The sequence below is a fragment of the Numenius arquata genome, chromosome 9, assembly GCF_964106895.1.
Source record: "Numenius arquata chromosome 9, bNumArq3.hap1.1, whole genome shotgun sequence".
In the NCBI taxonomy this organism is placed as follows: domain Eukaryota; kingdom Metazoa; phylum Chordata; class Aves; order Charadriiformes; family Scolopacidae; genus Numenius; species Numenius arquata.
The window spans coordinates 36,101,091-36,128,175 of record NC_133584.1 but is presented as its reverse complement, the minus strand read 5'-3'; the positions used below and the strand labels follow the sequence as shown (position 1 = coordinate 36,128,175).

The following is a 27,085-nucleotide window of genomic DNA, read 5'->3' as shown; positions in this document are numbered from 1 at the left end:
GGAAAATTAGCCAAAGCCTCTCTGGATTTATTCACAAGACCAGAATATGCACTTCTTATTTCCAGAAACCCTGGTTATACATGAAAATGAAATATTAAAGTTCTGGTCCAGAGCCAAGTTGCCCTAAAAGATAGAAGTCTGAATGACAAAGCAAGCTGCTGTTGCAAGACATTAGGACTATCCATGTACAGGATCCATGTCATTGCTGTCTCACGAAAGGCACTGCAGAAAAATTATGCCCATGACTAATGGAACTGAACAACTTCTCCTCCAAAAAAGCACACCAGCACGCCTTTAGAACAATGTAATATCTTGAGCAGCTAAAGAAGCTGGCATTTGACTTTCTATTGCCAACAACATGAGAAAAACTACTATGAAAGGATTAAAGAAAATTCCAGCAACATGACATTGATCAGCTGTTGAACCTTCCCAAGTTCAGACCAGGACATAAACCAAAGACTGGGAACTCCAGTTTACATACTCCATGGCCCTGGCAGAAGATGATCTCCATATTGTTCTGAGAGATCTCTGCAGTGACTTTGATACAGTGAGCTACAGAAGAAAGTCTCCAAAGTACAGAAGTAAGTATCTTGGTACATCTCATTTGTCTTCAATAAGACTCAGAGAAGGCAGTCAATAACTACTTCTATCCCACATGCTCTCAGAGTTTACACTGTCCCCTTTTCAGCATTTACAGAGGACAATCAGCAAAACAGACAGATGTCCCTACATTCCAACAGTGCGATCATGATATTCTGCACTCTGTTGCTTTTTCTTGATGCCTTTCAACATATATATATTTATAATTACATAGTAATAGCAACACCTGCTCATGAAAGCCAAACACCTGGATGCAAGCCATCCACAGCCAGAGAGTTGCTTCAGGGTGAAGTGACAGTAATGTACTCAGCAGGGGACAGTGATAGGGACTAAAAAAGCATAAAGATTTAGAAGGTCAGAAGTACTGGAGAGCAGTAGTGCCATCACACGCCTTATAGTTCTTGCCATGTTTTTGAAGGGATGTAGTCTCAACTGCTTTATTACGTGCTGAACTCGAGGCAGCCTGCGTGAGTGATGCACGCTCATGGCATAGCTACTGGATTAGCCCTTCATCTCAAGGGCAATGTATGCCTACTTTGTGAAGCCAAAGATTAGGCGTTAAAGTGTTCCACACAGTCAAAATGATGCCAGCGCAGCAAAGTAAAGCAGCAGCGCTTTACACGCCTAACAAATTTTAGTAGTGAGAACATGAGATGCCTCAGGATTCTCAGACACACTACAAGTAAAGAAGGATTTTGTGGGGATTGCTCACCTGGACCCACAGGCCTAAATTCATCCCAGGTGGCACTTTTGGCACATAAACGGGGTTTTTTTTAATCTGGCTCTATGTTTCTTCCTCCCTTGTAACGATCCTGACAAACAATCCATTTGTCTGTGACCTCCACCCTGGATTACTATAACTCACGATGTGGTTGAAGCTGAATGTGCGGGTGAAGCACGGGCTCCAGATGTGACTGCTCATCTTTTCCAATGCTCACATCATTATGGAACAACAGACCTGCATTTAAGGCTCTCCACAAGCTCCCAAGCAGTTTCTAAAACAGACACAATTAAGAACTGAGGCATTTTAGTTTGTTCATCGCCGTGATTTAATAGGTACCCTGTTTCAGTGCATAGCGACTCTTAAAGAGCCTCAGAATTGCAAGCGACAGCCCAGATGCTGAGAAGCCTAGGATGCACAGAGGCATATCGGAAAACTCCTCCAGAGTGTAAGGGTTTCCTAGTGCAAAAGTTAGCAATCCTTCATGGTAGTCAGGAACACAGATGTCTAGAACTCTCAAAGAACTGAGCAGAGCTAGATCTTTTATTCTATAGTCTATGTTCTATACAAGCATTTTACTTAATGCAAAAGTTGTGGTAGTAATGAAACCAGTCACTTTTATCTAAGATGTTATAGTTAGTGTACAGACCATAAAAGTAGACAGTATCAGTTCAGTTCCTAACTTGGCCCTAGCCAAGTTGGTCGAAGCCCTCACCACCATCTTCAAGGGGAAAAAGACTCCTATTTGTTGCAGAGACTTTTTTTTCTTGTGATCTTTCTGGTCTCAGGAATTTTGAATGCCATCCTACCCAGTGGCACAACTTCACCCAGATTTACTAGAAGGTGGGTTCTTTTTCAGTTCTGTATATAGCCTGGTGGTTAGACCCATTGATTAGGATACCACAAAATATGCATTTGAATCTCCTCAGGCTAAGTAGCAAGCTAATCTCAGATCAATTGTTTAGCCCAACATTCAGGCTAGTATTTAAAAGGTGGTTTGCATCACAACTACAAGGGGCGACTTCACTTTCATTCTGTGAGAAGCTCAGTTTTGCTCATGTTGGTTAAACATGATCACAGGATCTTGGATGGTGTACTGCTGCAGATTCCTCACTTCTTCATTGGATCTAATCCATTACAGAATTTTAAAATCTGTGAATGGTTCAAGACCTAGTTTTAGTAGAGTTTGTGTTTTGATATAAGAGCAGTAGTGGCTGCTAAATAACAAAGCCCCAGCTAAAATATGGGAAAATGAGGACAGAGCATTTTCTGTGGTGATCCAACTATCCGTCCAGAGCAGGCCAAGCAAATCAGGGTCTTCATGTCTTTAAGACTACTTGAAAGTCTTCTCACTAGATACTACAGGAAGGGGTGCAATTTCGTATTTTGGATTGATAGGCAAGGTATTTCCTGCCTCACCTAAACACATTCCTTTGCTTATTCTTTGACTCTTACCACAAGAAGACTAAAACAATGCAGTTTATATTGGTTTTGACTACCGTTACAGCATAGCAGGGCTCATTGAGAGAGCTTTAAACTAGTTTTGAAGGGGGACGGGGTTGGAACCAGGGTTACTGAAGTGGTGCCTGGGAGTAGCGTGCCAGTGCTAGTAGGTAAAGGTGCCAGCACGGCCTTGCAGCCTGTTGTGGCAGTTGATGAGGGAGAGAAGGACACATGTGGCAGTGAAGACATGAGTAGTGATAAGATGGTAACTGCAGAAATGTCTGCACACGAACAGGTGGGAATTAGTGCTTGCCCTCCCAGAAAAATAGTGGGACGATTAGCCCAGCTGAAGTGTATCTACATGAATGCACGCAGCATGGGTAACAAACAGGAGGAGCTGGAGGCCATCATACAGCAAGAAAACTATGATCTGGTTGCCATCACAGAAACGTGGTGGGAGGACTCACATAACTGGAGTGCTGTGATTGATGGTTACCAACTTTTCAGAAGGGACAGGCAAGGAAAGAGAGGTGGTGGGGTGGCCCTTTATGTTAAGAGCAGTATTGTATGCCTCGAACTTAGCAATATGCACAATGACAGCGTTGAGTGTCTATGGATAAGAATTAAGGGGAAGACCAATAAGGCAGACATCGTGGTGGGAATTTGTTATGGACCCCCAAACCAGGATATAAAGGCAGATGAAATATTCTATAAGCAGCTGGCAGAGCCCTCACGATCACTCCCCCTTGTACTCATGGGGGACTTCAACTTCCCAGATATCTGCTGGAAATATAACACAGCAGAGAGGCAACAGTCCTGGAGATTCTTAGAGTGCATGGAAGACAACTTCCTAATGCAGCTGGTGAAAGAACCGACTAGGGAAAGTGCCCTACTGGACCTGCTGATAGTTAACTCAGAAGGTCTTGTGGGGGATGTAAACGTTGGAGGTCGTCTTGGACAGAGTGATCATGAAATGATATAATTTTCAATTCTTGCTGAAGCAAGGAGGGAGGCCAGCAAAACTGCCACCTTGGACTTCCGAAGGGCAGACTTTGGCCTCTTCAGGAGCACAGTTGAAAGTGTCCCTTGGGAGACAGTCCTGAAGGGCAAAGGTGCCCAGGAAGGCTGGTCGTACTTCAAGGAGGCACTCTTAAAAGCCCAGGAAAGTGCCATACCCAAATCCCAAAAAACAAGCAGGAAGGGAAGAAGACCAGCCTGGCTAAATAGAGAGCTTTGGCTGGAGCTCAGGAACAAAAAGAAGGTTTATGATCTTTGGAAAAGGGGCCTGGCAGGCAAGGAGAAATACCAGGAAGCGGTGAAGATATGCAGGGGGAAAATTAGAAGGGCCAAGGCTCAAGCTGAGCTCATCTTGGCCACTACAGTTAAGAATAACAAAAAGGGTTTTTTTCGGTACGTAAACAGTAAAAGGAAGATTAGGGATAATGTGGGCCCACTGAGGAATGAGATGGGCACCCTAGTGGTGGAAGACACGGAGAAAGCAGAGTTGCTGAATGCCTTCTTTTCTTCAGTCTTCACTGCTAAGGCTGTCCCTCATGAATCTCTGGCCTTGGAGGCAAGGGGGAGGGTATGGAGAGAGGAAGTTTTTCCTCCAGTAGAGGAGGACCAGGTTCAGGACCACTTGGCCAAACTGGACATTCATAAGTCCATGGGCCCTGATGGGATGCACCCACGAGTGCTGAGAGAGCTGGCAGATGTTATCGCTGGGCCACTCTCTATCACCTTTGAAAGGTCATGGAGAACAGGAGAGGTGCCTGAAGACTGGAGGAAGGCCAACATCACTCGAGTCTTCAAAAAGGGCAAGAAGGAGGACCCTGGGAACTACAGACCAGTTAGTCTCACCTCCATCCTTGGGAAGGTAATGGGGAGACTCATTCTAGATGTCATCTCCAAACAAGTTGAAGAGCGGGGGGTTATTGGAAGTGGACAACATGGGTTTACCAAGTGTAAATCATGTTTGACCAATCTGATAGCTTTCTACGATGCTATAACTGGTTGGTTGGATGAGGGGAGGGCAGCAGATGTCATCTACCTTGACTTCAGCAAGGCTTTTGACACAGTCTCCCATAGCATCCTCATTGGGAAACTAAGGAAGTGTGGGCTGGATGAGGGGACAGTGAGGTGGATTGAGAACTGGCTGTGTGACAGGACCCAAAGGGTAATGATTAATGGAGCAGGTTCAAGCTGGAGGCCTGTAACCAGTGGTGTCCCCCAGGGGTCAATACTTGGTCCAGTCCTGTTCAACATATTCATCAACGACCTGTATGAGGGGACCGAGTGTATCCTCAGTAAGTTTGCTGATGATACCAAACTGGGAGGGGTGGCTGACACCCCAGAGGGACGTGCTGCCATCCAGCGAGACCTGGACAGGCTGGAGAGCTGGGCAAGGAAGAACCTCATGAGGTTCAACAGGGAAAAGTGTAGGGTCCTGCACCTGGGGAAGAAGAATGTTAGGCACCAATACAGGTTAGGTGTGGACCTGCTGGAGTCAAGTTCTGAAGAGAAAGATCTGGGGGTCCCGGTAGACAGCAAAATGACAATGAGCAAGCAGTGTGCTCTTGTGGCCAGGAAGGCCAATGGAATCCTGGGCTGCATAGGGAAGAGTGTGGCCAGTAGGTCGAGGGAAGTCATTCTCCCCCTCTACTCTGCACTGGTGAGGCCACAACTGGAATACTGTGTCCAGTTCTGGGCTCCCCAATTCAAGAGGGATAGGGAACTACTGGAAAGAGTCCAGCAAAGGGCAACAAGGATGATTCAAGAATTGGAGCATCTCCCTGATGAAGAAAGGCTGAGAGAGCTGGGACTCTTTAGCCTGGAGAAGAGAAGGCTGAGGGGAGACCTTATCAATGCTTATAGGTATCTGAAGGGTGGGTTGAAGGAGGAGGGAGCCAGACTCTTTTCAGTGGTTGCCAGTGAGAGGACGAGGGGCAACGGGCACAAGCTGGAACATAGGAGGTTCCACTCAAATATGAGAAGAAACTTCTTTACGGTGAGGGTGACAGAGCCCTGGAACAGGCTGCCCAGGGAGGTCGTGGAGTCCCCTTCTTTGGAGATTTTCAAGACCCGCCTGGATGCAGTCCTGAGTAACATGTTCTGACATGCTCTGGGCAATCCTGCTTCGGCAGGGGAGTTGGACTAGATGATCTTTATGGTCCCTTCCAACTCTAAAAACTTCAGTGAAATTCAGTGAAATAAAGAGGACAGGGGTTTTATATCAAGTTTCTAGCTTTGAGTTACCTGGCATGTAAAGTTCGACTTTCTTAAGCTGTGCCAATTCTAAACTACAGTACTGGCTAAAAGACCTCAGAAAAGGTTCACTCTGGAATTTCAACGGCAAGATGAGACTCAGCTGTAACTTGGCAGAGTTGAGTTCCGGACAAAAATGATTCAGCCTTTACCTTCTTTATATGTTATCTTTCACTTTCTTTCATCTTACCTTTTTCCAACCTTGCATATTTGGGAGGAAAATGGAGAATAAGGAAAAAGATCATAGTCCAAGGTTTTGGGCTTTCATGGTAAGAGGCTATTTTCAGAAAAAGTCAAGGTTAAGTACACAGAGAAATACAGAAGGATCCTACACAAACAAGCAATAACAGTACTGATGTTTCAGACTGAAAAAAATGACAATATTTTCATGGTGCATTTGAACAGTTTATAGACAGGATAAGGCTCTTCTTTTAATTTATCCATTATTGATCTAAAAATGACAATGCAGTTCACTGGCATCTTGCTGGACTAAGACATTGAAAAGTACAGTATCACTATCAGTAGAACACAAAGAAAAATTGTGTTTCCCTTCACATAAACTAGTCCAGCAGGATATTATTATCCTCAAAAATTCATGACTTATCAGTGAGAATGTGAATTCATAGACTATAGATTAAAAAATCAAATTGTTTTGCAATGAGACTTTGGACAAAAATTTAGCCCCTTCTACACTACTACTACCCTGAATGATGATTGAAAACCTTGACAATTTTTAATTACTTCATATAATTAAGTTTTAATACAGTGGATGAAAAAAAGCAACTACAACAAATTTAACATATGTAACAAATAAGGAAATTTGCAATAGATTTGGAGGATCTGGCAGACTGCCATTCACCACAAAGTCTTGGAACAAGATAAAGTCATCTGTATACTTAACAGATGTTAAACAAAACAAAAATTAAAAAAGTGCTATTGCTAAAAAATTCTTATGGTGAATTCAGATTTGGCTCCATGTTCATAACACAACTGACTTGACAAATGAAACGTAAAGATACAGATAAATAAAACACTTAATAGAATGGCCACACACAGTGTGGGATCTCATAAACTACTGCAAATATTTGTACTGTTCTAAAAGTCATCTTGATTAAAAATTAACTATGTATTCACTGCTTCTATTCAGTTTTCCTGAAAAGAACTAAAATTCAATTTAAAACATGGTAACATATCCTGGTGTTTATACATTTTTCTCATCTGTAGAAGTACCAAGCACAGGGTTCTGTACTACAGTCATTTATTTCTTACTTACAAATCAGACAATTCTTGACAAGACAGTACAGTACCTCTTCCGATAATAAAAAGTTATACAGGGGCTCTATTTTGGTTTTTTGCTGAAACAGTAATCTTATATTTGTTTTCTTTACATTAATGTCCTTCATCAAAGTAGATGACAAACAATTAAGCTGCCAAAAAAAATCCGTTTAATTCATAGTTCCAGTATTGAAGGAAGCTTGTGCAACCTTTGAGTTTGTTTTCTTGTTCAAAGCTGTACAGATGAAGTTTCCAGCTTCCATCACTGAATAAAGATTTACTCCCTAAAAAAGAGGTGGAAAATGTTAAGAATAATAAATGCCCGTGTTGAAAATGCTCGAACTCCAATGATTTTTTTTTGCTTCAGAGTCTAATTTTTGCAAACAGACGGCCTGATTCATGTCACAGGTCAGTAATAGAGATCAGCAGAGTTACAGTGACACAGACAATAATCATAGCTTCCAGTCGTTTGGAAGGTTCTACACTTTGAGGGTGATTTCTTATCCTAACAGCAGCAGACCGAATACTCTAGTAATATCCTTCAAACTCAAAAGAATCTGGGATAAAGAACTGGCATAACAACGTGAAGAACTTGGAAGAAAAATAGAGTGTCTACATATCTGCTGTACTTATCAGCCAATGCTAAAAAACCTTATGCTTATAAGTATCCCATTTGCAGCTCAGGAAAATGGAGGAAGCACGTTTGTATTGGGAATTGAGTTCAGTGAGAAACAGGATCATGCATTCTCTTGTATAAATATAATATCCTTCTTGAAGAAGTCCCTTTTAATTCCAAATTACAATTTACTATGCTAGCACGACTGAGCAAAAAATTGCAGCTGCTTGATCTGCCTGTGTTAAAAAAATGTACCTCAAGCAACCAACTGTTTTTTAACCAACATAAAATACATATCAGTGCTGCCTGATTGCTAAAATGGAATCAGATCACTGATCAAAGAGGAAAAAATACTACATTATTAGTCTCCTAGATTATTCATGTATAGCAGAAGTTTTAGAGTTGGATCGTATGAGTGATGTAGTACTTGCTCCAAAGATTGGAATTTAGAAGCCAGTAAAGTTCTGTAGAAGGGATGCAATAGAGGACTTTGAACTACCAATACACTGAGCAGTCACATAAAACTGAGAGAAGAGTGTCACTTGGCATTAAAGAGTACCCTATGTATTGCACCAGAAATACACTTTAATAATGCTTAAGGATTTATGCACTAAAGTTCAGACCAACTTTGCCCTTTTCATTCTTCGAATTGGATAAAAATGTTAACGACAATAGAAATTACTTCATAGAAATTTTTAATTTGAAAAAAAATGCTTCAAAGTTTCCAATCAGCTCTAATACATAACACCGTCTAAAACATATTGTTCAAATACACCCTTTTATAACTGTCTTATTTTAATACAGTTATAATAAGGGTGATTTCTGCTCATTCTGTTTATGCTTTATTGGTCATTATTTAGGCTTAGTTTGTAGAGTGCTATTGCACATAACAAAATTAAAAAAAAATCTTAGACCATCTGTGCTTCTTTACTAGGAAGAAACAAGAAACTTACCACCCTAGACATACTTGGTAGTTAGATTATGAAAGATAGCAAAATAAAACCCCCAAAGCTATACAAAATTCACATTTTCAGCACTGTAACACTGCATAATGTGATATGTGTTGATAAGAAACGTATGTTCACAGTTTACATTCATTAAATGGAATACAAGCATCTCTGCCTTTTACACTGTATTTCTTATGTAAGTGTTGTGAACAAAAAAGGATTACCATGAGGGCACAAAACCCAGCATTCGCAAACACGACTCACAGACGGGGATGGGAAAAGAGTCGCGACAGGTGTTTGTAAGGTTGTTGAATCAAACTAGCATATGTCTTCAGACAGATTCTCAGAAATGTACTTAAGTGTATTTGGTAACCACTCTATATATCCAGAATTAATCCTTGACACAAAGGAATGAAACTATGAAACACAAAGATAAGTACCTCCAAAAGTAGATATGAACTTGGATAAGTGCCTTAAGTCAGAAAAGCTTCTGCCAGAAGGCGAAGTCCTTTAACTCCCATTGACTTCAATTAATCAGTTCTCATTCAGCATTCATAAACACCAAGTCTATTATCTCTCCGAACTTCAGTTTCAGTGTCAGTAATGTGAGGCTAACAGTACCTAGCTGCTTTTCAGAAAGGCTTATTGTTTGCCAAGTGATTTGAAGGCATCATAAGCCCAAGTACTATTACTGTAATTACATAGGAACCATACAGAAACTGTTTTAATAGAAAGCACATGTCTTCCTACAAAGTTTCATAAGTATTAATGATCTATGACATAATTATCTATCCATTACCATGGTACAACCAATAAATCTCTTTGTAGATGGGCTCTGCTAGAAAATTATTTCACATTTAGCCTGCTAGAGATTCATTTCACGTGTCACTTCTTGGTTACATGTTCTGAAGAACAGTATAGAACAAGCATCAATTATTATTCTGATGTATCTAGTCAATCTGAACTTCATAATGTACACTTTAATACTCTCCATTTGGTTGACACTTTAAGTGACTTCAGTCAACAAATGAAAGCTTTAGTGCATAGCTGAGAGAAACATGCTCCTTGCAAATGGATAACATTAGTAATTACAATTTCATTTTGTGCCATTATACAAAAGGGGATATATTAATAGATTTTTGCAATAATTATTTTACACGATGGGCCATGGTACCAAAACCAGCCAGCACTGCAAAGACTGAAGTTCAAATATTAAGGTAATAATTTTGAGGCTCCGTGTCTCTCATCCAGTGATCCACTCTTTTATTAATGGACCAGCAAAGGGTCAAGGAGCAAAGCTCATGTTTTGCTACTGCAAAATCTAATTTATTTTTTTTTTTAAAAAGGGAGAACTAAATGTTTGATGGCGAGATTCTTATCCCCACGGGATTTGGTATCAACCTTTAGGACAAGCTAGATTCCTGCTTGGGCACCGGGTCATTAACAGGTTAATAAATCTTATCAAGAAGCCTGGAAAAAGGTATATGTCATTTAATCAGGCTACTTTTATTTAATTGATTCTTTTCGTGATGAGTAAGTTGGACAAGTCAATGGGTATTTTGCCCAAGGAAAGACTATACTGAAAGCCTACCTCTAAGATGCACATCAATGTAAAGTGAAATGCGTGATTTCTCCTCCTTATTCCAAAGAGCTGTGTTGTTTCAAAAGAATAAACACCTTCTTCATGAAAAACGCTACCCCAAAGCACATACAAATGGTTCAAAACAGGGCCCACTTGTACAATGGACACTTGTGATTAAACCTTTTCCAAACAGGTATCTGACATCTACCCAAAACTCCCCAAGAAGCACATGAAAGCAGATAAACATTACAGTGAACTCTGTAAGATACTAAATATGCTTTAACAGTGCTCAGGGGATGTACAATTCAGAAACAAGTTCCATGATCCTTTTATGTCAAGGAACTCTGTCGGCATGTATGCCACACTCAGCTGCAACCTACAGACACGTGATAAGCTCCCCAAGAACTCAGATCTTTGTCCTTCAGGCACCAGGCTTTTCAATTTCTTTCTGCAGTAGTTTAAATACAAACCACACACGGTGCAGTTTTGGCAGCTCTTTATACGTTCTCCTTTGAGCTTGACACTCAAAGTCTGTGTCTAAGTTAAAGCCACTGTATTGCTTGAGTTAGCACAAACTCATTTCGCCACATTTCCAGAACAATGATGATCAGTAGGAACACCAAAGGTCACACTCTTTGGAGAAGGCAGCATTACTTGGTTCCCAGGAACACAGGATAATTAATGTGCCAACCAAGCCAGGGATACTAAATGTGTGCTCTTGACGTGTAGATGCTCACTGGTAAGGTTCGTTAAAGTGCAGCTCAGTGCAGATAAGCTGCTTCGCCCTCTCTTCCAAGAACAGGGCTGGCAACAAAAATGACTGTGAAGCCTGCTAGCCAGTAACAGATTCTGTACAATTTTAAAATATATTAAGTGGATACCTGACAAACAGCAATGTTTGTCCAAACACCACACCAAGCACCATGTGCTCCAAACACCACATTTTTTTCTACTTTGAAGCCAGAAAAAATTGACAACAAATTAATAAGCACTATGAAACAAATCCAAAGCTCTGTGAAAAAAGCTGAGGTACACTCAGTCTTCCCACTGAAGAGCTGATCAGCCTTCTGGAGTGACATCTACAGTAGTGATTTTTCTGTATTTACTGAGGCAGAGCAATGACTCAAAGCAGTTGCTACTGAGCTCCTCATAGCTCCAGGTAGGGAGAGGGAACTTATTAAAATTGCCGTCAAATACGAAAACCAGTTCTATTCTAAATTGTTAGTGAACACACCATCATTGTTATGTGTCAAGACATGTTAAAGCACTGAGTTTGGAAAAACTACTATTTGTTCCCAATATTTCATTGAACAGCAGAAGTAATTGTCAGATATGCATCCCATGTTTTCTAGAAAAATATTTTCGTTTTCCTTGAAGTTGTAAGCAGAAAGTAAAAATATCTTACTGTATTGATTCCCAGACCATTAAGCATGTATATCACATCCTCTGTGGCTACATTTCCGGTAGCACCTTTTGCATAGGGACAACCACCCAGTCCTGCAACTGATGAATCTACTACAGCGACTCCCATCTGGAAGATAGCAACACAGAAATCCAACATCAGCACAGAGTACTATTTATAATTAATTATTCATACATAGCAGGCTATACATGTTAGTTACGATGGATAAAATACACATTTTTCCACAAATGGATGTGATTCTTGGAGGAAATTCCTTATAATCACGTTAGGCTGCAATCTTTATAAGGTAAGACTGTTCAAATACAGGATGTGGAACAGAGAACTAACGGTCCATTACATGTGATTTTGGCAGATAAGATGATTGCTCTTTTAGAGCCAAACAGAGTTTTATGTCTTTTCTCTCTTTGTCTCTCTGCATGTTGTTTTTAAGTACCCTGTATCTATTCCTGCAAAGGCTTACATGCAACCAAACACAATCAAAGCATTTATTCAAATGTGTGATTTTAAGCATATGTCTAAGTCTTTGCAATTTGGAAGTCTTAATATTAGCATCTGATTTATGTGTCAGCCAAATGATTTTGGGACATCTACTCTCTAAAATGTGTTTTATATTAATGGCTATTCCTCCACAAAGAACTTCCCTTCTAGCATTTTCTCTCTTCTCATTTCCTTTTCTTTCTTCTTTATTAGATGTCATGAAACCACCATGTAAATAATTTTTGTACTTGTTTTAGAGGAAGACTACAAGGTATTTTCACCCAAATTGAACACCACAATGTAAAGAAGAATTAAATTTTGGCAGATCTGTTAAAGAGTTCATGAGTTTAAATCAACTGGAAATAAAAGTTTAAAGGACTTTATCCTGGTCTGACCCATTGTTTATTGTATTCACCGGTCTAGAAGAAAACACAACCCCCAAAATAGCAAATTTCACACTCTGGCACAATCCTGGAGCAGCATTTAAAAGCCTAGTTTTTAAGAAGCTTGGAATAACTGAACAGCTTGGATACCATGAAAGTTCTCCATAGATATAGCTTCCGATCTTTGAATATTTTTTAAGGGAGTACTTGTTGTACAGTGTTAAGCTTTCTCATTTAAATTAAGACTTGAAAAAACAGCCAGCTGCCATATAGTCATAATTCTTTGATTTTTATTTTCTTCCGACTGCATTCAAGCTCCTTCTCTCTCCTGATCCTCTCTCAGCATATTTACGATAAAGAATAGTAAACAAGTTACCAACTCTGCCCAAGAGATAATATTAAATTTCCTATGGTATAAAGCCTATCCTGGGAGATTAGTCAGGGAGAGAAAGGAACCAAGCCTGTGATTTCCACTGACTTGTTTAGTGAGCTCTTGCACCCTCTTCTTTCTGTGATTAGATTTTAAAATAAAGCTGAAATTGGGAAGCATTTGTTTCTGTATTAACATGTTAGGTATGTGATCCAGGACACTGGCTCTCCCTTGCTAGAGACAGCTCTTCAGACTTCGCCTTGAAGAAGATCAGATGCTTCTGGAGGCATTCAGGCTCGAGATAATCAGAAGCAGGCAATGATATTAGGCAGAGAGGTCATTGGATCTTCAAAGAAACCAGCTTCCTCTCTACCTTAAGAACATTAGAAGTTTCTCCTCCCCCTAGTGCTAATTCAGACAGACATACACCAAAAGTTTAGAAGTCAGGCAGACTGAATCAGTGTGCAATCACAGCTCAAATTCAGGACAGGAGTTCCTGTGCAGAGGTAAGTTTTCAATACTCCAACTCTGACTTTTGGTCCGGAGAGATTCGGAGGTTAAACCATGCCTGTTACTCACAATCCCAAATCAGTAAGATCAGCTTAGAGGCCCAACTCCAGAGAGAGGTGATTTCTGTCGCTCTCCTTCTGAGGGGACCTACCTGTTCCTGCAGGCTAAACTGGGAGCCTGAGCTTCTCCTTCACCACCATCTAGCTGGCAAGGTAGGCAAAAGATGATGCCCTGTGCGTTGCAGTTGCCAAGTCCCCTTTCTGAATATACCCAACAGTGGTTTTTTTTTTTAGTTCGGAAATAAACTTTCCTAATGTTTTGTTGTATTTGCTTCTAGTTTTAACAGTGCTTTCCATAGTTTTATCATTGGCCTTACAGGGTCTTTGAAGTTCCAACATTTCTGGAGGCCAATAATACAGAGTAATCCAATGAAGCTTTGTCCCAGGTCCTATTCTCAGGCAGGGAACATTATCTTGAGCTGGGTAGCTGCCCAAAGCCTGTAATAAAGACCTCAAAGGAGCCAAGGTGCATAACTGCGACAGGCAAGACAGTACTGTTTAATATTGCTCACACAATAAGACTCTCTAAGAAGGGATATTGTACTTTAAAATACACTAATCTGTGAATTATGGAGTGAATCACCAAAGTACATGTTTCACATTTCAGTCACTTGTCACACACTTTGTTTGTGTAACCCACCGGTCAAAAAATGTGTTATACAACACATCTGTGTCCAATACACAGAGGATATGCGTTTATGATAGCTTTCAACTGGAAATTCTGTCTCTTTTTGCACTAGCTGCTAAGATTCATATATTTACTCTGGAAGTCATTGCTTCAAGCTCCACAGTGGCAGCTGTCGGGCTTGCAAGTGTCCCTGCAGAAACACACTTAAGGCCTCTTAATGAAAAGACTTAGGGTACGATGAAGGTCTGGGGAAGAGGAAAGGGACAGTAACGTAGAACTGCTGTTATGATACAATCATGCATCCCACTACCATGCCTGCTGTTGAAGGCTGACTTTAAGATTTCCATCAGAAATGACTGTTTCAGTGATAAAATGGTAGAAGAAACTGTCCTTCATGGAGTTTCCCCTGGCTGTCAGGTTATGTCATAGAATCATAGAATCATCCAGGTTGGAAGAGACCCTTGGGATCATCGAGTCCAACCATCTACCCTACGCTACAAAGTTCTCCCCTATATCATATCCCCCAACACCACATCTAAACAGCTCTTAAACACATCCAGGGATGGTGACTCAACCACCTCCCTGGGCAGCCTATTCCAATGCCCGACCACTCTTTCTGTGAAAAATTCTTTCCTAATGTTCAGTCTAAACCTACCCTGTTGGAGCTTGAAGCCATTCCCTCTCGTTCTGTCATTAATTACCTGTGCGAAGAGACCAGCACCAGCCTCTCTACAGTGTCCTTTCAAGTAGTTGTAGAGAATGATGAGGTCTCCCCTCAGCCTCCTCTTCCTCATACTAAACAGCCCCAGCAAATAACCAAATGTCATAACTGCTAGAGCATTCTTCTTTTTATTTTCTATTTATTTTCAGTAACTTTTACATGGGGATAAAAGCTATAGGCAAACAATGTGTTGAGGTACATCACAGCTGTTAAACTCCCAAGGAAGATCAACAGGCTCAGAAACAGCTTTAGTAGCATATAAGCAAGCACTTTCTAACCCCAGAAAATTATCTCACGAAACACTTGTTCTTGTGCAAAAATGGGAAAAATATCAACTAAATTGTATTGGTGACAATTAAAGTGGCATCTGGAAATAGCCAGAAAAGTTTGCCAGTTCGAAGCTGGGGAGAACCTCCTCTTGTGTGGTGCCAGCTGTATTACTAACAGTAGCCTGCTCTGGTCCTTCACAGGGGTCTCACTGAGAAAAAACAAGAAATAATACACTGCCATCATTAAAAGAGTGTGTCTTGTAAAGGCATTGGATATATATACATATTAATTTATTGATACTTGTACAAACACTCGTGATGCCACCACAATTCTGCATTTGCAGTGCAAGTCTCGTAACACTGGGGTACGTGTTGCTTATTATTGTTTGTTGAAAGTGTTTGTGAGTACATGGAGGGGTATGGGATACCACAGCAATATAAAGGTAACATGAAATACGCATCTTTGGCTAAGCACATCCTAGTATTCTCAGGCAGCCTCCTCTAAGTTAATTCAAACTGCCTCCACTGGAAGCTGGGGTGAGCTCAGTCATTTTAGCCTAACATACGTGCAAGAGCATAAACAATTGTATCTTCTGCTGGGTAAGCAGTGGGAGCAGTAACCTCCAGAAGACGGACCACGATAATTGCTCTGTCTTTTAAACCATCAGCTATTCTGGCTAAACAGAAAAAGGAGAAAGGCTAGTCACAGCTTTACACTGGTAACATCCTCGGTGTGGTGGCTTTCATCCTAGTACCATTACTTCCCAGAAGTACTGTATAAACACATTCATGTCCCTATAAATGTATCTGCATCAGGATGAATTTGCCGTTTTAACATTCAGCCGGTTGTAGACAAGGTCTTGATGTGGTGTATAGAATACAGCAGCTCTGTCAGAGCCGGAGGTCAGCCAGAGTCAGCTCTTACTGACCTCCAAATCTGACATGTCTTCAAATGAGTGCTCTTAATATGCAATGAGCGGGTGTCTCTGCCTTTAAAATATTGTCCTTTAAAGTCTCTTCACAACACTTTTGATAAGATGTCTGCTGCAACATACTGCTATTTCAGCAGCAGGATCACCTGCATCTGTCTGCTTTTGCATGTGGTACGGGCAAATATAACGTGTTCTCTGATTCACGTGCAGAATCACTGCAGTTCATCTCCAGTGTGGCCCCATTCAAAAAGCCCTTAAATGCTCCATACTCCAAGCTCCATTCTAACAGTGCTAAAAACAGATGTTGGAAAACATCCTTCAGCAGCACTAATAACTAATTTGGAGGTTAATATTACAGCCCAGCCTGTCCAAGCAGAGAGTCTGAAATAGCACCTAATAAATAACTTCTCTGCAAGTTTGAGCAGCTATGAAGCTCGTTTGCTTTTGCAGTCATTAAAAGCAGAAGGGGCTCGAAAAGAAAAGTTAAAAATTGACATAATGTGTAAAACAAGGCTTCTTCCTTCATCACATGTCCAATATTTGTCAGGCTTTTACAAGAGATAATGAGTTTCAAGCCTTTCAGCAATCTGAGCTTGCAAAACATTCAGTGTCAATATGAGATCTTTAAGAAGCCCACAGTCTCGTTGTCACTTTCTGACAGGCACTAAATTGTGCTGAGATTCCTGAGAAGTTGCACTGCAGCTATTTCATAGGATATATCATAGATGAGCATTCACAGAGCTGCTTATGTATGGATGTCTGTGTGAGTGAACAATGACTTGGCTTCCAGGACAACCTAAGTGCTCCAATCTTTTTTGACACTTGTAGAGTTTTGATAATCACTAAATTCCTGACAGTGGTTCCTGAACACCTTCCAAACTTTAGCTTTGGCTGGCTTTAGCTAACTCTCTAGAGAAGGCAGAAGACTTTTTGCTCCTGCCCCATGCTATCTTCCTAATTCCCCAATGAGAGAGCAAGGAATTAAATTCATCACCTTTGTCAAACAGCCAGTTTTAACAGGAAACCATTATTGCCAGTGAATAATAAATGCTTCATGTTTCTCAGTTTGCTTTACTGCCTCCCCATAACTTCTTGTTGGGACAGTCATTCTCCTTCCTTACTGATCTTTAAACCTGGCTTCATCTGACAGAAGTTTAACTTTGTCCCTCCCTCTTAAAAATGGCAAGGTCAGCATCAGTAACTCCAGGAATTCAAGAGATATAAATCAGTAGCTAGAAACGAGGTTTCTCACAAATTAGGGGTTTTTTTCAACTATGAGATTTTGAAACCATAATATTGGGGATCCTGGGTATGCATTAAACAGGAAAAGATTTGTTGTCTCACAAAGTTTAGGGGCCACAGCATCGTGAAGTTCAGTACCACAGTGCCTTAAAGATAGGTGCATGTAGCTATGGCAAAGAATCGCTGTATTAGTTCAGCATTTGTTCAAGGAAGGAAGAAGGAAGGGGGGAAGAAGCAAAAGGAGGACCTACATGTTACGTTAAAGATTGTCCACACAAAAGGCAGAACAAGACTAAGACTATTTAATCCTGCAGCCCTGTCAGTACCTGTCATGTTACCGTGTCTCTCTGGCATCAGTCTGCTACCCACCACTACTTGGTATGCCACCAGGAAAAATGCCTTCTTCTGAAGAGACAGAGATAACCATAGAAATATAAACAATTGCACCAGCAGCGCTTTGAAAGGGGGCTGTGCCCAGAGACCCTTCTGGGAGTTACATTACCAAGCTGTCTGAAATCAGGGCTTGCCATCCCCCTTTATTTCAATAAAACAAATGTATGTAAATAAGTATTATTTTAGTATTTGAGCATAAATTTCTACATAGAAGGCAATAAAATGGGACAACATCTCCCTGTGGAAAACTCTGCAAGTTAACTGCATTTTCGTCCTGCTGCTTCTTCTCTCTGCTCTTGCTAAAGATTAATGCATTAGAAAACAGAACACTACTTTTCAGAGTTAACTCCATCACTACTGACCACAGGGTGTCACTGTTACATTAAAATCTATAATTTCCCAGTTCATTTAGTTAGAAAATTAATACATTCAGTGAAAAAAAAAAATAATCCTTTTCTCCCGAAACACATTAAGATGCAAGCCATTTGTGGGCAGACATGCTGCATAAAATAGGTTAATACAGCATTCCTTTTACTTATTGCACACATCTTTTCATATTGCTACTGACACATTTATTATAAGCAAAGCTGGCAATGACATCTAGAGTTAAAGTTCCCTAACACTTTCCATCATAAGGCCCTACTTTCAGTTGTTTATTACTTTGTCAGCCTTTAACTGCTGGAGCTTATATTTTCCATGCCTTGTCTCTGCCTCAGGCTGGATTGTTTTGGAAAGTTTTAGTGAAAAATGGGGCTGGCCACTTCCGAGAACAAGTTCTGGGGAAGAAATAAGCTTTGTTATGCTAATATTCAATAATTCTAACATGAGCTTCTTGGAGATATTCTTGTAGCTTTGCACTCTCAAACTTGGCACAGGAAGAATACTGATTTTAAGAGAACACAGGATCTGGACTTAGTTATGAGCTTCGGAAAGTTCCACCTCAGTGTCAGGAACTGCTCAGCCTGGTAGCTAAAATGCCCAAGGGTCAAGAGAGCAGCAGCTGACCATGCTCTCTTCCTCAACCTCAACAAAGAACCGTGAAGAAATTTCTACGAAAATGAGTTGGAAAAATCTGTGTCTCTGGCTGCCAGTGCATCACCTGCACAAAAAACCTTTCACCAGTGAGCTCGAGCAGATGACATCTGTGTTGTGGATCCAGTTCTTCAGAGAACGTTCGCGGATGTTTAGGGGGAATCAATGCCATTAAACATGAGACTAGTTTTGAGATTTTGAAATGCTTGGAAAGTCCTAATAAAAATCCTACGCCGTAACAAAATTAATATTGGGAAGCAGATGTTCACAAGTCACTATTAGTATTGCCTGTGCAGGCTCATTTTGCTCCTTTTTTTGAGTACATGCACTGTTTTACTTACAAGAGACTAGGGTTTGCCAATACAGGGTTGTACACAATTCGAGCTGATCCCTTGCTAAGGATCACAAAACCTGCAGGGGGAGCAGGAGACACATTTCAAGGTGGTGTCGAAGATGCGATGACCATCAGAGCAGTGAGTGACTTTCCAGTCTCTCTTCCTTCCCTCCCCAAGCAACCCAGGGCATTGCCAGATTTCCCAGTTCAGCTGTTGCTGATTTGAAGTAGTTACTGCCCCAGATGCTCTCCAGCAGAAGTTGCTGCTCTCAAGTAAAACTGTGGTGGTTTAACTGTTTGTCTGCTTGCTAAGGGTCGTGAAATAATCTGATCTAAAAATGTGGGATATTCATTTCATAGATTTAAGTCTGGACACAGAATACCAGTTAAATAGGTAGAGCAGAGAAGATCATCTTGGGATCTGGAGGGAAAGGAGGAACCAGAGGGAAAAGGCAAAGGGCAGCTTCAGGGTAAGCAGAGAGAGAATCATCTGGTCTCCGGAGATTCAACTGTTCCGGCTAGTCCGTGCCCTAGATGCAGCCAGGTGACAACCAGGTTTTTCTCACGTGCTACATGCCAGTGTAAATTAATAAAAAAAAAAACCTGAAAATAAACTGAGGGCTTTGAATGGACAGGGAAGACAAAAAGATTACTTAAATTGATGGTAAAGTTACCAAGGGCTGCACTGGGAGAGGAAAGTTTTGTTGGGACTGGAGAAAGCACGTTTGGAACTGCTGACAGTGAAGATCCAATAAAGAAACAAAATCCACTCACTTAGCAAGGAATGGCTCACAGAGGGTAAGCTGAGTAAAGACATATCCGCTAAAATAAAATGGCTGAACTATCCTAATGGCTGAATTATGGGACATCAACCAAGAATGGGTTGCATGAAGAATGGAATCACAGGTAAAAATCAATGTTTGAGACGCAGGCTGCAAGACCGCACTTCACTGTGAGTTACAATATTGAAAAAGGACAGAGCGCTACTCTGCAGAATCAGGGAAAGGCACTGACCTAGTATTTGAAGTGCATGTGGCAAATGTGGAACATGTGAATCCATCAATGAAAAATGGCAAATCTGACCTAAGCATCACAGAATCAGAAAAGGCTACTTTTTCCTACATTAAAAAGAACACGTAACCTAGTTCATCTATCTCAGCTATCCCTTTTATTGGCATCTATATCTTAGAAAGAAACTACAAATTCTTTGTTTTTCAGTCCTGGTTAGTTTCTGCCAACTCCCAACCCTTCTAGTTACTGAAGACCAATTTCTGTTGAACCACTCCCCAGCTCAACCTGGGTGGCCAAAACTGTTCCTGGACGTATAATTTCCCTCACTTTGTATAAACAGAACACTTTCAGCATGATGCACCAGTGGCAGAGGACACTAGCTTGTACCAATGTGAGCAAACAAAATAGGTAGGTGGCAGAAAACATCTATTTTTATAAAATAAATTTGTAGCAATGACGGCATTTATAAGAAAGCTGGAAAAGCAGAGCAGAACTATTTTCATTCCACGGTAGTATTACGGTGTGTCAGCATCAGAGTATCTAAAGGAACAAAATTTAAAATCCCATCTGACTTCAATTCAGCCAGAGCCCTCACACAGCAGCACCTGACTCCCCTAGAGCCAGGAACATCACCCACCCACAAAACCCACTTTGTTTTGACTTTCATCCCCTGTATTATCTCTGAAATCACACCCACCTGCCACTCAGCAAAAATGGGGACCTCCCGCGTGTCCCTGGGGCTCATCTCCAGATGTGCTGTGGAGTCCTACAGAAGTATCAGCTCCCTGTCTGGGGCCCATCACCCATACAACATGTGTGGTCTTCACAGTCTGAAAACCCCCACTGGCTCCTTGGTGTGGAAGCTGTGGAAGCTCAGTGGACCAACATGGGTGGAGGGACCCCAACATGACATCAGGAATTCTAATGGGTTCTTCGGGTGTTTGAAAATATATGCTAAGGCCAGACTCTTCTCTGTCTTCGAGTAGCTTTCTCCAAGAAAGACTGAAGGTGAGACCGCAGTTTAAGTTGTTGGACACTAAGGTTGATGCCTGTTCTAGTACAAGGACATTTTCTTCTCTACCTACTTCAGCTTCACCCTATGCTTCCCATCTCAACTGCATAACGAGCTTCCACATTTAGAGTGAAAAGACATTTTCCGATAGTAGTGACTTTTAGTATTGTTCCCACTCACACCTTGCCAACTAGACCTACACTTGTTTCTCCTGGATGCGGTGATACACAAAGCAAGGGAGCAGTTGGTAAATATACTTTAATCCAAGTCTCCCTTGTCTCTGCCACATACCAGAACGTCTGCTGAAGGTTTTGGCTACTATCCCAAACACGATGACAGTAACGACATATTAAATGACCTGCTGCACATTACAATTTAAGCAGATGACTTACTATCTCATGCTTTCAAGGCTTTTCCTCTGATGTCAGTACCTTTGTTTTCCAGAAAGTTTCTCAGGTTACTATTATAACATCTTCCTTCCCATTTCACCTATTTAATAGGAATCAAGCTAGGCTATAGTCAAATGTTTCCCTTCCGCCCCCTCAATAACCATCCGAGAAAGATTCAGCTGACTTAGAAATGGAGCAGATTCAGCAGTGGAGTCAAAAAAATCTACAAATGCAGCCAAACACAAATACATCCAATAGTCAAGCAGTGGTACTGTCTTACCTAGGGCTCAGGTTTTTTCTTCACCTTCCCTCTAAACAAATGTCCCACTATTGGGTAACATGGGACACCCAGGCAGTGAACCACAAAACTCCTGCCTATGGCTTTTTTCTCATTTGAGACCCAAACCGTGCTGTGCTTCACAAACACACAGCAAAATCTAAATGGAAGATCGTGCTGAAGCTTAGGTTTTCAGCTACTTCAGAAACACCAAAATGGTTGTGGGTTCTGTATCATTATTATTTCTAACCTGCAGTTGGAGTTAATACATTCGATTCCTCTTGCAGATCTCAATAACAATCAATGAAATATCAGAATTCATTGATAAGCAGGCAGAATGAAAAGGACCTGATTGTATCAGAGAACAAAAGTATGTTTTCATCTTTTTAACTGTTATTATGATTTTCATCTTTTGGGGGGAAGAAAAAAAAAAGCAACAGCTCCATTAATTCCAAACGCTTCTTATTTTGCAAAAGAAGATACCTGAAGTTTTCTACAGGAAGTAACACATTTCCAACAGGGTATGTGTGTTATAATGATATAATTTGCTACTCAGAACTGGGAAATCATTTTAACTTTCATGAAGTGTATAAAAGTGTTACCTTTATGCATTGTTCTAGTTGTTCAGATTAACTTAGAATGTACTGCATGGATGTGCAGAATTTTGAATTCTAGTTTAGTTTTTCCATAATCCATGGAATCTTTTGCATTTTATATTAATATAGACAATATATGCTTCGTATTTACAATAACTAGTATATGCTCGTAGCAGTTATTTTCTAATGTGAGAGATTCCTCATCTCAGTTCTGGAGATATATCTCACAATAGAAATGAACCGGTCATCTTATCTCAAGGTGAACAGAAATATATCTCCATCATTCACTATCACTCCATATTGGATTTAAAGTCTATGCCAAAAATAATTTGTACACTTAATGCTGTTAAATAAAACCTTCACTTTTTATTCAGTCTATTTTGAATCTCTCTTAATTCCGTTTTCATAATCCCCTGAGTGAAACAATACTTTATTCTATTTTAGTACATAGGATGTAAGGAAGCTCTGAGATTCTGCTCCTCAATATTCATTGACAAAACATACTCAGCATAAAGAAAAGCTGATTGCCAAGATGTATGGTAAACTACCCTTAGAAAAACCTCCTGGCATTTATTACGTCACCTGGATTACACAGGTGCATATCCATCTTCTCACATAGTTGGAAAATAAGAACTGCATTCTCCATTCAAATGCTTTCAACTTATTTACAGCTAGATCTGGAGACTTAATATTTATCATCGCAAAGTATAAAGCCAAATGTCCTTTTTCTTCAGGAGCACCAAAGATTAACAGATTAGAATGTTTTCCACATGTCCATTTTACTGTCAAGAGAATATTAAAGAAGTTTTCCAGCTTCCGCAGCTCAGCCAGATGTCAATGGATCCCACAGTGAAGCAAAATTGGCAGAGTAGCCTTCTCATGACCCCGGCATTGTTTTATCAAGGATCAGTTTAAAAGTATAAAGGGCCATTTCTTGCTGAGATCTGTAATGTTTTTCAGCCCTTTTCCCCTGCAATTACACAAAAGTGCTGACTTGGTTGAACTACTGATATGCAGTAGTATTTCTTACGACTTCTCTCACACTGTGCTGTAATTGCTGTTTGTGTTGGCCCAAGAAAAGTACCACGTCTTGTTTCCACTGTACATTTCCGGGCTCCGGTTTCAGTAACATCAGTGTAGGATATTGTACTGGGCATATGTTTTGTTGTGTAAACACTGACTGGTAATTTACCCTGTCAGTCTCCACAGTATGGCCTCTAATTACCAGAGGTTGAGTGGCTTCAGATGGACATTTTATAAAATATTTACAGTAGTTTTACTGCTTCTTTTTTTTTTTTTCTTCACTGGTATCTGTGTTCTGAAAATCATTGCAAGAGAAAAAATAAAACATCAAAAAACATAAAACAAAACCCAGCAACAAAACCAAATGTATTCATTCTTGCACACTTCATTCTGTAGAGGAACTAGAGACTAGGTTCACAATTAGTTAGGCAAAAGTTAGGTCAATATAATAAAGTACTAAATATTTCTGGTTTTTTTTTCAATTTGATTATTCCATTTTACATCTTTTGTAACCAAAAAAATAGTATACTATTTCTATCAGTACTTTTTTTTCTTAAAATTCATTCTCACTTAATAGCCCCTGAACTTGCAAACAGCTACGCACATGCTTAATTTGATTCAAGACTCAGACAAATGTATTTAACAAATGGGACATTTGTCCATTCCAACATATATGTTGGAAAATATAGCACCTACTGCAAAGATTCAGAACAAAGGAGCACCCTCCTTTTAAGATCTCTGGAATATATATATTTATATATATTTTTTATATATAAAAAAATATATATTATATTTAAGAGCTCTGGAATATATATTCATCTATATAATTTCAAAGAAGCAGAACTTTCCATTTTGTGCTAAAATATAATGTCTTGAGTAGAATTCCAGGATGGGATTAAACAGTTAATAACTACAGTAATGTGACCAAAGAAGATGCAATCAAATCGGGCATCTTTTTGGACATCATAGGCAGTGTGAATCTCTATTTCAAATAAAGTTTTCACCATGATTTTCATCATAATGCAGGAAACTTTAAAAAAAAGTGTGACAGTTTCTCAGCTTCTACTATTCCATCATAACTGGATCAATTTCATAATATTCACCACATTACAATACCTCCAAAAGAATCTTCCCTTCCACTACATTGATTAATTAAATAGTAGCATTAAGGTTGGGAGCCACAAAATGTAATCTGTCTTGCAATATTTTTTCCCTTATTCTGAATGAAGTCCTTTTTTAAAAAAATAGTTGCAAATTCCTCATCCCGTATGTCAGTCAACAGTAAAGCGAGAACATTCTTTTGTTTAAAAAGGCATTCCACTTAGCATCTTATCTTTTGCTACAGACGCACATTATATTGCTTTGCTAAGGCTACTTTTATTCTGTTTGCTCAGTTTATTCTTTAGAGGAAAAGATACTACATCAAATTAAAAATTTTTACCTATTGTTGCAACTCTGAGTGCAAGCAAAATCCTACTGCTATGATCATAGATCAGAGAAAAATCTTTTCTTCTATAATTGTTTACTTTATGCATTTGAAAGGACTCTGTATTAAGGAAATCACATCATTTGCCTCTAACAATCTGTCACCATATAGCACTTGCACTAAGCAACAAAGGAGAAAAAAATTAAATAAACAGGAAAATATGCAAAACTGGCAAAAATTATGGAGTGTACAAAACTATCATTCATTTACCTTTAAAAATGATCAAAAAGGTTTTATTTCTGAAAGCCTGGCTGTTTCCATTTGTACGGTAATATTTCAAAAGAAAAAAGATAAACGACAAATGAATTGACTCGGGAGACTGGTTCAGTGTTGCTTCTGCACAGCACGGACAGCAAAGATGATTGTCATACTTGAAGCACTGCATCAGCTTTGGTTTCTGTCTTAACTGAAGACTCATCTTCGACTTATTCCACTTGTGGAAATGGTTACTTGTTCTCATATGGCTACAAAGATCCACCTAATACTCTCATTTAGAGTGAGCGCAGGAACTTCAGTCTGTCTGATCACAGCATCTCCAGATTATCTGCAGTTTAGTTTACCTTAGGAAACACCCTGAGAGCTTGTTTAAAGCCACCTGATGTATCTCAACAATAGTAAGCAACTCTCCCCCCTTTATTCTTTGCTGGATGATAACAAAATTGGTTCCAAGGAGCCACAAATATGCAAGAATGGCCAGAGGTTTAGTTCCACCCCCTCAGCACAGCTGTCTGTAGAGCTGCCCAAAAAGGAAGGAAGCATCATCCTGTAAACACTGCGCTTCCCTACTGGAGACACTGGGATTTGTGATTTCCCAGGACTGTTCCTGCCATGGCAAACTCCTGACCCTTGCTTGGGTCTGGAAGCCAGGTTCCATGCAACACCCTCTTTTCGAGGCAGGACCTAGAATAGATACACTCACAAATAAAAAAAGGTAATGAAAAGAAACAATCATTTCCAAGTGGGAAGCACTGTAGTGATTCTGTCCTTATTTTACACTTGCTGTTAAACTTTAAGAAAAAATATCTCAGGGTAAAAAGGGAAGGGGGTTCTTTTCCACTGAGTAGAAAAACACACGTCTAAAAGCCATTTCTCTTCTTCAAGTAGATGTATACGGAGTCACAGCCTGATTAAAACGTGCAATATGATTATAGGGAGAACTTCTAAAAACAAGCCAAGCAACTCTTATAGAAATAATTTATTTTCAAAATAACATGAAAACTGAATGAGGAATTAAACCCTGAATAAAAATCTGTTTTTAAAGGTACTTAAAATAATTGTATCCTCACCAAACTTTTGAAATTTTTCTTTCACAATTGTTTTAAAAATTATGTTGAAATACTGTATGTTATTTCTGCCACTGCACCACATACCTTTTTCGTGTGCAACAGGTAAGCTCAGAACAAAGAGAAAAATAAAGGAATGAGTGTATCACAGTCAGTCAAGAAGATGACTAGCTGATCACAAAGCTAGATACAGAACTACTGGCACGTACTCATATGTTCTAGATTACAAAGTATCTAAAATGATATATCCTAGAATCATTATCGTAAGTACATTTTAATCACAGGAATGAATAGGTGGTCTAATAAACATAAACCTGGTATTAATCTAGAACATGTTTTAGGTGACTATTTTTTACACTTAGACATTGATTTTTGTGGTATATTTAAATTAGAAATTTAATTTAAATTAGTATGATAGCCATGTCAGTTACAAAGACTAGCCAGCATTTTCCATATTCAGATCCTCTGGTAAGCTGCTTAGAGCTTTGACAATCTTTTACTAATCAAGCAGATAACCTATGGGATGCATATCTGCCCTGAACTACAGTGCTCTGGAAAAACTTAGCCAAAACAGTTCAGCTTTTCAGAACAACTTACATGTACACTTAATCGTGTCATGCCAGTAAACAGTGATGGGTTCCTCAAGTCCTCATGCCCCCATGCCTTGAATCAAAGACGTGTAGTGTGGGGAGTCCCACCTTAGCTGTAGAGATGGATGCAGTGTCCAGATGTTTAAAGAAGACCTGCAACAGCTCTGCAGTGAAATGCCCAAGGACACCAGCAGCAC

The 27,085-nt window shown here is 39.9% G+C and overlaps 1 protein-coding gene across 2 annotated transcripts in view; it reads right to left on the bottom strand.

The window, feature by feature from the left end:
• Nucleotides 1-7,473: 7,473 nt before the first annotated feature.
• Nucleotides 7,474-27,085, bottom strand: part of HMGCLL1 (3-hydroxy-3-methylglutaryl-CoA lyase like 1) — a 78,801-nt gene continuing 59,189 nt past the window's right edge. For both annotated transcript variants that reach the window (XM_074153306.1, XM_074153305.1), the window contains 2 exons: nucleotides 11,854-11,979; nucleotides 7,474-7,587 (listed from right to left, as the gene is read on the bottom strand). In XM_074153306.1, coding sequence (XP_074009407.1) covers nucleotides 7,474-7,587; nucleotides 11,854-11,979 — 240 coding nt within the window. The remainder of the gene's footprint in view (nucleotides 7,588-11,853; nucleotides 11,980-27,085) is intronic.